This window comes from Motacilla alba, chromosome 10 (assembly GCF_015832195.1).
Source record: "Motacilla alba alba isolate MOTALB_02 chromosome 10, Motacilla_alba_V1.0_pri, whole genome shotgun sequence".
NCBI lineage: Eukaryota > Metazoa > Chordata > Aves > Passeriformes > Motacillidae > Motacilla > Motacilla alba.
In genome coordinates, this window is record NC_052025.1 from 17884109 (window position 1) to 17894705 (window position 10597).

General features: G+C 50.8%; 1 protein-coding gene across 2 annotated transcripts in view; it reads right to left on the reverse strand.

The window, feature by feature from the left end:
- CHSY1 (chondroitin sulfate synthase 1) overlaps window positions 1-8849 on the reverse strand; it is a 75652-nt gene extending 66803 nt beyond the window's left edge. Inside the window, exons 1-2 of one of the 2 annotated variants that reach the window (XM_038147392.1) lie at window positions 8761-8779; window positions 8439-8549 (exon numbers count right to left, since the gene is read on the reverse strand). In XM_038147392.1, the coding sequence (XP_038003320.1) occupies window positions 8439-8485 (47 nt within the window). In that variant the 5' untranslated portion in view covers window positions 8486-8549; window positions 8761-8779. Of the gene's footprint in view, window positions 1-8438 lie in introns of both variants that reach the window. The other variant, XM_038147391.1, reaches the window with a different exon arrangement.
- Window positions 8850-10597: the final 1748 nt, after the last annotated feature.

Genomic DNA, 10597 nt, shown 5'->3' on the forward strand with positions numbered 1-10597 from the left:
AAAGCTTCCCTGCAAGTTATTCAGCATCATAGCCACCTTCCACTCCCTCTAAGCCTCCCCAAAAGCTCAAATGTGTACTCAGAAATATAGACTTCCAAAGAGTAAATTCACATGAACTTTCAAGGAAACGGCATCCCTTGGGAAACCAACCAAAGAGCAACTTCTCCAGATGGTGTGTGGAGAAGCAAAGCACAGAGCAAGGAGCAGCAGTAACCTCAAGTGGCTTTGTCCATACCACCAAAGTTCTAAGAGATGCCTGTAAAACTCCTAATTCCCACAGTAACGTGGTGCTGCCCAACTCCTGCACCTCCAGCAGCTTTCCAGACACTTCATTCCAGTTTTTAGTGGAGAGGAACTGCACAGAAGAGGAGCCTTTCCTGTGCAGAGCAGCACAGCAACATCTGCTCCACACCTTCCATGCTCCTCTCTGACAAATCCAACCCATCTGCGTGGGCAAACTGGGTCATTGATAGCAGGAAGAGATGCAGGATGATTCCTCAAGGCAGAGCACAGCCTCCTCCAGGGAGGATTTTCAGTCACGTAACTGCTACAGCCTTGCACTCAAAAATTACTAATTTTAAGCTTGCAGTACCATTTTCTGAGATACTGTCTGGGATAAGAGATCACATACCCCTCTCAGACACTCACAGAAAACTACTTCAATTGGTAAACCAACAGGTTTTGTCCCTTTTTATATACAGGGAGAATAATCCATCATTCTGTTTGGCAACTATATTCAGAATATAACCTAAAGCTGATGTGAAAAGACTCTCAAGGTAAAGGACACAGTATTCCCTCAATGCATCACTGTCACTCTGACCAGATGCCTCTCAGCACAGGCTTCTTGCCAATACCTGAGCAGATTTTGGGCAGCATAGACCATCTAAAATTTGAAATCTCCAGAATTAGCTATCATATAAAGCTTGAAATGTAAAAATACTTCAGGAGAATTATTCTTTAAGTTCCATCAGAAAATGCAGAGGTATTTAATGACACTACCTAAACATCAACTTTGACACCCTAACAGTTTCTCACTAATTCCACTGTGTGTAATGAATATCACCCAATTACTTTAAAAGCTTTGTCTCCTGGATTTCTTACTGCCATGGGTAGTGTTTCATAGCAAAAGTTTAGATCCGAGCTTCCCAGAAAAGCACAGAGTAAAACAAATGGAAACATTCCCATTGACTTCACAACAGAGGTGATGAGGCCTTTAATCATCAGTGAAGCAACTAATGCACAGTACTGCTGGTTATAAATCACATCCTGGTGAAGCACTGAGAACTGCCCGTTTTAAAAGGAGACATGGTCACATCCTGAACTTTCACTATTAAGGAAGTTCTGCTGGTTATTTTTTAACACCCACGCTCCATAAACAAATCACCCACAGCTCTTCCCATATCAACTCCCAGTCTAAGTTTAAAAGACTCTTCTTCACTAAAGATGCATTTTAAATTTTAGTGTCACGGAAAAAAAGGACAGAAGAGTTACTGACAAATGCAGCTCATCTCATCCCCTGAGACACAGCTTTGGGTGGACACAGGACACTCTGCAGACAACCACCAGGTTGAAGTTATACCTAAAGGCTCATGGAAATTTCTGTTTATTTACTTTTTTATTCAAAAGCAAGCAATGTATTTTCAGACTTGCTCTTCACACCCTGAAAGATCTGCCTTTATCATGACTATAATCTATGGGCAACACAGGATGTCTTCTATCACTCCAAGCTTCAGCTCCCTCCTGGAAGTCATCAAGCCCTTCTGTTGATTCCCAGTTTAAATTTACTCCCTGCTCTCCAAATAGGTACCCTCACCTCAAGAGCCACCAATTATTGTCAAGAGAAGAGCTGCCATTCAACAGAAAGGGAACAAAATGCATGCACATGCATGAACCCTGGGATGCTCGATTCCCAGTCCTCTTATTGCACCAAACCCCTCATCTCAAAGCCAGTTTGAGCCCATCTTTCCATATGAGCCACATTTAGGTTTCACATTAGACCAGGGGTAAAGCAGAGACTTTCCTGCATGTGTGAAGCACACAATGGGGACAGAAAGACCGTGCCCTAACAACACCCCCACCCCAAGGACCTGCGTGAGCACCACGATGCTACTCCAGCCTCGGGATCTCATGTCAACCACATCGACCGTGCACCAGCACAGCTTGACTGAGCCTTTGTTCACCTCCTGCAACAACACAATTTCTACGATGAGACAGCTCAACATGTTATTTGTGACCGTGGCTTTGTTTGAACCCAAAGGGATGAAACCCTCCCACATGGACAAACAGCCCAAGTGTCTGTGTCAACAGAGCACGGCTCGGGCAGAGGCTGAGACAATGGAGTCACCACGGGCTGCTCCTCACGTCGAAGCCACAGCTCGCTGTGGCCCTTTCTGGGGACAGAATACAGGGAGAACAGTTTGCTCAGGAAACATGTTGTTGCACTCAGCCAAAGAAGCCAAACCACAGAGGGTGAGATGAACTGTAAGTAGGTTTTTCTGGCCCCAGTTATCAGCAGAACTAAGGACTGATAAATGCAGGGATGAATTCTGATCAAAGCTGCTTTTAACTTTTTTATCCAGTGTTGCAAATAATCAGACCTGGCTTCACCAGCAATTCTGTAGTTTAGTTTGTAAAACCTACATTTCTTGCCAGTCCTCCCACCTCCACTGTCGTTTACCTTGTCTGCTCTCAGGTTATGGGCAGCAACCTGACCCTTCAGCTCCTGAGCACAGAGCTCTTGTCTCAACACCTCCCCACCTCTGTGGCCCCACCAACACTCCCTTCCACCAGCTGACATCACTTTCCTGGTCCAGGTTTCTCCAGTATAAGACCTGCAGGATGTATCTGCAAAAGAACTGTACGTTTGATAATGAAAAAAAAAAAAAACAGAAAAATATTTTAATTGAAATTTGACACCCTCCTTCTTCTGCACCACCCTGTCACCCTGAGCTGTCTAAAGGACACATTGACACAACATTTCTGCCACCAGACTCCTGTATGTGCACCTGCAGAGACCACCTGGGCTGCAGTGATCGATCACCGAGCGCTTCAGTCAAAGCCATTTCAACTCTACACAGAGAAATACCAGCTTGTGAATACAACTGATACTGCACCGAACTGGTCATTTAAAAACCCTGACAGATCCCAACCTTATCTCCCGCGTGTAATCTGAATCTGCTGCTTAAGCAGGAGGATGTGCATGAATCAGGACAGCAAGGCTCTCTATTACCCTCCCCAGGAGGTAAAAGACCTGCACGAAGCTGTGTGACCTGGTTTCTCTCAGTGCACAGGGCACACAACTCCACAAACCAGAAGGCTGTGTTGACTAGGAAATCAAAGTGAAAATTAAACAAACACAAACGAAATGAGTAATGCTTCCACAGGAAAAAAATCTCTAAGCAGAGGACATGAGTCCAGCGATGCTCCAGTACTGGTGGCTACCAAATCAATTTTACCCTCCCTCCCTCATCCAGTTTTGCACACTGGATATCCTACGTGTACCCTAGGCTAAGCTAGTCACAAGCAAACTGGGTGAAAAGATTTTATCTTTTTAGCTGGCTCCCATGTACTCTTGAAATACAGAAAAACTTGTGCACACCAAGAGTGCTAAAAAACCACAGTATTTTCTAAAAAGTGACCTCAACTGTAGTCTTGAAATGCTGTCAGAAGTTACTTCTTCATTTAAAAAGAAGCTTAAAAACACAACTTGCAGCAGGAGCAGCACAGATCTGGAATGTTTTCTCTTCGGTTTCCAGTATTTATTATTTATTTGTATTATCTTGCTTATCAGCTCTACAGACTCTGCAGAAGCACAGTCAGTGGCGTTATGCAGACAGTGCTCCCTTTGTAAAGACTCAGGCTGAAGACTGACAAAAAACGTATTTGGTTTTTGTCTGCAGCTCAGGAAGTTTCCCTCAGAGGAGATCAGAGAAATCATTTAAAGTTTTGAGAAATAGTCATCTTCTATAATTACGCTGAAGAAAATCATAATTTGTGAAGAACTCAGCAAGACAACAGACATGAAAGACTGATGTCTTGAATGCAGCTAAATTCAATGTTGAATTAGGGCTAGTTTGGCATCACTGTTCTTCAAGATCCCATTCTCCAACAACATTTGCTACAGGGGAAGCAATGAACCACAGCTTAGGCAGGAGAACTGAGCTCGGAAACCAGCACACTGCTCCTGCACGTGGTATTGTAGATAACACACGGGAAGTCACCAAAAAAAGCTGATTTTTAAATTTCCAGATCTCTATCACTAAGATCTGCATTACAGAATTCAAATTTTGAGGAAAAGTTCCTTTCATGTTTCTGCAGGATTGCTTTAACAGAGAACCCAAGCAGCTTCCACAGCTCTTTGAGCCCTTTGAGCTAAACTCCTCCAATTTTAAGTGATGGTAGTTTGCTGTCCATGCATATCCACCTTCCTTGTGGACACAGGGACAGAAATGGATCCATCACCCACAGGCACACAGACAGTCAGTCGGCCAGGCTAAGATCAGAGCCCAAGTGTCTCAGAGTTTTGGGCCATGTGGTTATTTTGGGGGTGTAAATGACTTTGTTTTACTTACCCCCCCCCCCCCGTATCAATGACAGTTGCTCTATGTGCTCCTTTCATACCATTCTTTAAACATCCTCACAAATTTTAGGTTACTGGCCAGAAATGCCAAGTACATCATGTTTCTGGTGGAGGGTACCTGAGCAGGACACCGAGTTCTCACTGCTGCAATACTGTGGTACGATTCACACATGAAGTAAAACACGTACTGTGCTGGCACGACATTCAAAGTCACTTCACAGGGCCCCCTCCCAAGAGGCAGGAGCTCCACAATCCATCACATCCCCTCACCAGCAACCAGAACGGGCCAAACCACCCCACAGATGCAGATCTGAATTTAGGAGCAGCACAACAACGTGTAAGAGCAGGCTTAGACAGATAACACAAACTCCCCCACACCCAAATCCTTCTGGCTGCCTTTCACTTAAGCTCTTTGGAGCACTCAGGTATTTGGATTCCAGCTTCCTGTAAGCCACCACCAAGAGAGGCAGCGTGTTCGAAATGGAGCCTCCGAAGGGCATCCTTCTGCCAGCGGGCAGGGATGGCTCAGCACCAGCCCCGGGCATCACTCACGGTCCTCGTGGCACTTGACGGTGCCGTGGGGACCGTCCCAAACCCAGAAGCGCTGCGGCTGTGTTCTGCAGGGATGCTGCCAAAGGCCAGCCGCTGACATCTCGCCATTAACTGCATTCACACCACTCTCCTGCCACGTTTCCCAGGAAATCTAGTTGCTACGCAAACGGAAAAAAAAAAAAAAAAAATGGGTTAACTGCCTGATATTTCTGTTCCTGAGACAGCAGACTTAAATCTTCTGGGAGACTGCTTATTCCCATCCTCTCCTTCCTGCAGCTCTTTTAGGACAACTCCCCTCAACTGCAAAACCATTAGCACATATTGTTGCACTTTCCCTGAACCCCAGCCATCCCTTTAACTCCTTCCTGCCCAGCTCTTTTCCTGACTATTCCTTGTCCTTCCAAGTGACACCGTGGCTCCTGCTGCTGCACTTCACCGGCCTCCTGGAAGGGAAGCTCTGCTAACCTGGCTGTCAGATGCAATCACTGCTGAGGCAGCAAATCTGCCCTCCGAAAACCTGTGGATCTAAAGCTTATTCTCTGCCTCACAGACTACAAAAGCAGGACTGTTACAAAGAGCCGGCGGCTCCCGAAAATCCAGCAGGCCTGTTTTGCCTTGCAGTGGTCATTTTGCTCATGATTGATGTTCAGGAAGTGGATTGCTTCCCCTCTTGTTAGACCCTATCTGGATTCACAGCAGCCAGGATCAGCAAATGCTTTCCGCTCCGGTCCCTTTTAGCTGTGTCTGTAAACGGCCTTTGAGCCACAGCAATTTGGAGGTATTCAGCCTCTGAATCCCTAATTCCTTTCAGCGTGGTATCAAGGCTCTGCACACGCTGCCACCCCGGGAATGCCTTGCTAGCAGCTTCCCATTTCACTGGCTGTGCCAGCGATTCAGCTCACCAGGATGCTTTGTCAATGTAGTAATCCCAGCAATTGTCTGCTTGAGTACTTCATGGCAATCAAAAGCCATTTAAGATTTCAGGTTTGTCTTCCTCTTCCCCCCTCCCCATCTTCCCCCAAAGATGTCTTCCTGTCACCAGGACATTAGCTCATTTCTTTCACCAACGGAGGTGAGAAAAACGCATTTAGCCCTACTAAGAGTCTCTTTATCTGTCTCTTCCAAGAACAGACATCATCTCTAGAGGTTACACCAAAATAGCAGTGTAGTAAAAAGCAATGCTCAGATCTCCATCTAAGGGCTAAAGGAGCCCGGTTCCATTAGCTGAATTTGTTAAGTTGCATCTTTAGCCGTTGTTTTGTGACAGCAGATGTCGCAGATCTTGTTCTCTAAACCCAGCTCCGCCACAGCACCAGACTGTTCAACAAGCACAGGCAAAACCAGGGAAAAACAAGAATCCTTCCCACACCAGCAGACTGAATTTCTCCCCAAAGAACCCTCTGGACAACATAGTGACAAATTTCCCCTTTCCGAATTCTTGATGCAAAATCTGATGGATGCTAGATAAACTATTCTGCCATAAAACCTGGTATGCGATGTCCCAACACGACTCCAGCCTCACTGTATGTAAATCTAAAATGCACAGCCTGTGAGATTTGCAATCCAAAATGCTCCATCCCACATGGTGAAGGAGAACATAACCCTGAAGAAACAGATTCCTTCACCCATTTCAAAGCATCAATCATGCGCTTTCTGTAACTTAATTACAGGTCTACTGCTGGAAGAAGGAATTAAGTTTCCATTAAAACCATCGCTGGTGGACAATATGCCTCAGATTGCCCAAATAAAGCAATTTTACTGCACTGGATGCTGATATAAAGACAGATTTCCTGAAACCAGAGCTGAGCTGGGAACGATGGTATGATGGCCCATCATACACAGTTTTGCCATCCTGTTCTCACTGGCCAATAGGGCCAAGTACTCTTCAGCCAGGGCAGGCAGGACATGGAGAAGGGTTTGTTCTAGCACAAGACTAAAGGGGATGTTTTAGTAAAGATCTGCCCCAGAGCTCCTGGCTGTTCCTCCAAGGGTGCTGGCTCAGCCAGAGCTGGGGTATACCCGAACTGACATTTTAGCTCTTAACTCTTTCAGATTTCCCAAGCAGGCTTCCCGAGCAGCCTCCCAGCACTGCCTGCTGGCGCACACACCGGAGCAATGAGCACATCCCAGCACATTTCAGCAGAGCAGAGAGTTTCACCAAAGCCACAGACACATCTCTCACAGAAGAGATGATTATCCTGATGCTGCCGAGGCTTTGGACAGAATTCCCGTTAGCCCGTGGCACTCACGGCCATGCCCAGCCACACCTGGGGAACACAGCAAGCAGCACACTGCACAAAGCACCAAGATTGCTCCTGCTCCAAAATTAGGGGTGGTCAGGTAACAAACGCACGGCTCAGAGACCCTGGCTCCTGCATTAGCTCAACCAGTCTGAAGCACGGAGCGCTTCACCGAGGCTGACTCTCCTCATCCGAGCTGTTTCACTACCTGGTCCAGCCTCAGCAGCGGCTGCAAAGAGCCGAGGTGGGGTTTACTCTTTGTTCCCAGATGCCTTTTCTAGGTCTCATTCCCAAGCACACGCTTTCGACTTGGCACAGTGGTCTTTATCCAGGGCATTACAGCGGTCCCCGAACTTTTATTTCTGTTACGGTCAGGCTGTGAGCTCGCTCCACAAGCAGCAGCCAAGGTCCGTACCAGCGTGGCGCGGCTGCGCCCAAGGCAGAGGCACCGCGGGACACATTTGATGCCCGTGTCGCCGCCGGTGACCGGCACTCAGCGTCCCCTCGCATCGGCGGGGCTGCCTGACCCTCAGGCAAGGTCACCGGGGCCACCTGCCAGGTGGAACCTGGCTGAGCCAGACCCTGCGGGAGCGGCAACGCGACTCACTGGACCCCTCGCGTCTCTGCCGAGCTGCCCGGGCAGCGGAGCCGCGCTCGGGGCACCGCTCCTGCCGCAGCCCGCCCGGAGAGCGCCCCGGGGCGAGGAGCGAGGAGCGCTGGGGCTGAGCGTGCCCCGAGGCTCGCTCGCACCTGCCCCGGGGAAGGGCGAGCGGTCCCCGGGGCCGGCGGGGGCATCCCGGCTGTAAGGGCATCCCGGGCCGGGCGGTTTTACCCCGGGGGAACCGGCCGACCGGCCCGAGTCCAGCTGAATGGGAGCGAAGCGAGCCAAGCCCAGCTCGGCTGAATGGGAGCGAAGCGAGCCAAGCCCGGCACAGCTGAACGTGACCGAACCGGGTCGAGACGAGTCGAACCCACCCGAACCTACCCCGAGCCCATCCCAGATCCCAGACAACGCAGCCCACCGGACCCCCATCCCCGCCGGGCGCCCACGGCCCCCTGCCGCTCACCGGTGCGCGGCCACGGCGCGGCTCCGCAGGTACTTCTGCGCCGTCATGACCCCCACGAAGAGGAAGCTCTGTGCCGGCGGGCCGGGGCGGCGCGGCGGGGCGGCGGCGGCGGCGGCGGGCTGCGGGCGGCAGCCCTGCGGGCGGGCTCGGTGGGGCCGCGCCGCCGCCGCCAGCTCGGAGGCGCGGGGCAGGACGAGGCGCGATGCGAGCACGAAGCCCAGCACCAGCCCCAGCAGGACGCTGAGCCAGGCGCGGCGGCCGCGGCCCGCCATGCCCGCCCGGCCCGCTGCTCACAGCGCCGCCGCCGCCGCCAGCCGCGCCGAGGCGCCCAGCGCCGCCATGGGGGAAGGGGCAGGGACGGGAAGCGGAGGGAGGGGAGCGGGGGGCCGCCCGCCTCCCCGGCCCTGCCCCTCGGCACAGGCGCCGTGTGCGGCCCCGCCGCGCTGCCCCTGGCCCCGCCCGGCCGTGGCGGAGCCGCCGCCGCGCAGCCCCCGGTGCGGCCCCCGCCCCGCGCGGGGCTCCGGGACGCGGCCGTGAGGGGAGGGCTCCGGGAGCCGCGGTGGGACCCCGGGGCGGGAGCTCCACCCTGGAGAGGCAGCGCGGGACGTCCCGCCCCATCTCTGGAAGCGTTCCAGGCCAGGTTGGACGCGGCTTGGAGCAGCCTGGTCTGTGGGAAGGTGTCCGCGCTGCCCAGGGCAGGCTGTGGGATGAGATGAGCGTTACGGGCCCTTCCAACCCAAACGTGGTTCTGTGACAGGGACCGGCACCTTAACCAAGCATTCCACACAGGGGATAGGGAACCCAGCAGCCCACAGTGTGTCCTCGGAACTGGGACACCAGAACCTCAGCCCACCTGTCCAGATCAAGAGGGACAGGAGGCCAACAGAGTGTGGATGCTCAGCTCTGGGGACAGGGACTGAGACGCTGGACATAACCCCAGGACAGGCATCCCTGCGCCAAGCCCCTGTGGCAGAACCCTGGCTCAAGGGCCAGAACTGGGAGCCCAGCCCTTCAGACTAGGATGGGAAGACACTGGGGGCAGATCCAGGACAGACACCAGGTCGGGTCCCTGCTGCCCAAGGCCCGGCTCTGCCCCATGGCACACAGAGTCCAAGGGGATGCAGGCAGTGAGGAGCAGCCTTCCAGCCCTGTTTGCCTGGCACTGGTGCATTTGTGCAGCACAGGCTGTGGTGACAGGGAGCCAAGGCACAGGCACTCTCTGTTTTTTCCCACCTTGCTAATTAAACCAACCAGAAATAGGGCAGTCTGTTTCCATCTGCAGGCTATAGTGAGTGCTCAACAGATTGCAGACTTTATTGCATGAAGATTTCTTTTTCCTTTGTCCACACTGACTCTCCACAGGCGTTTCATCTACAGAGCACTTCAGCTTCAAATGCTGCAGCCACAAACCCCTCACATTTCACTGGGAAAAAACCTTCCAGTCTCAACAGAAGAAACTTATCAAGTACTACCCACTGACCTCCTGCTTATCATTGTGGTTTCTTCCATTTCCTGCCCACTTCGGCCTTTCCAATTGCCAGTCTTTTCCATTTTAAATTTTATTTATATCATGATGTCATCCACAACAAGCTGGGAAGAAGAAAGTCTTGGTGTAACAGCAGCAACCTCTTGAGCAAGAACCATTGCAAAAGAGGATATCACACCACATTAATGCTCTACAGTAATAAGCCAAGGAGGGACATCCATGACAGATTTTTTATGATCACAAGTAACTGTCTCGCTTCTGGGATTGAGCAGGTAATGACACAATCTGCTTATCTAATGAGCTCAATGATATGTCTTGAAAAAAATGCTTTTGTTTGGGGTTTATGGCTCTTGTGATGGTGCAATCCTCATACCGAGGTCAGCACAGATGAACTCGTGATGTCAGGAGCACAAACACAAGGAAAGTGCCACCAGGATTTATGGTATTAAACAACAATAAAATTGAATACAAATAGAAACTAGATAAGAAATACAAACAGTGAACAGGAAGGAAGAGCAGGACGTCTCCTTTTGTTTGCCCATGGGCAGAACAGAGATGTATTGAGTGAGATGTGTTTGTGTGAAGAGGAAGAGAAGAACTGAATGGTGAAAGAGAGAGAAAGGCAGAGCAGTCCAAACTGGAATACACACAAGGCAGGTAAAGCCAGGAGGGG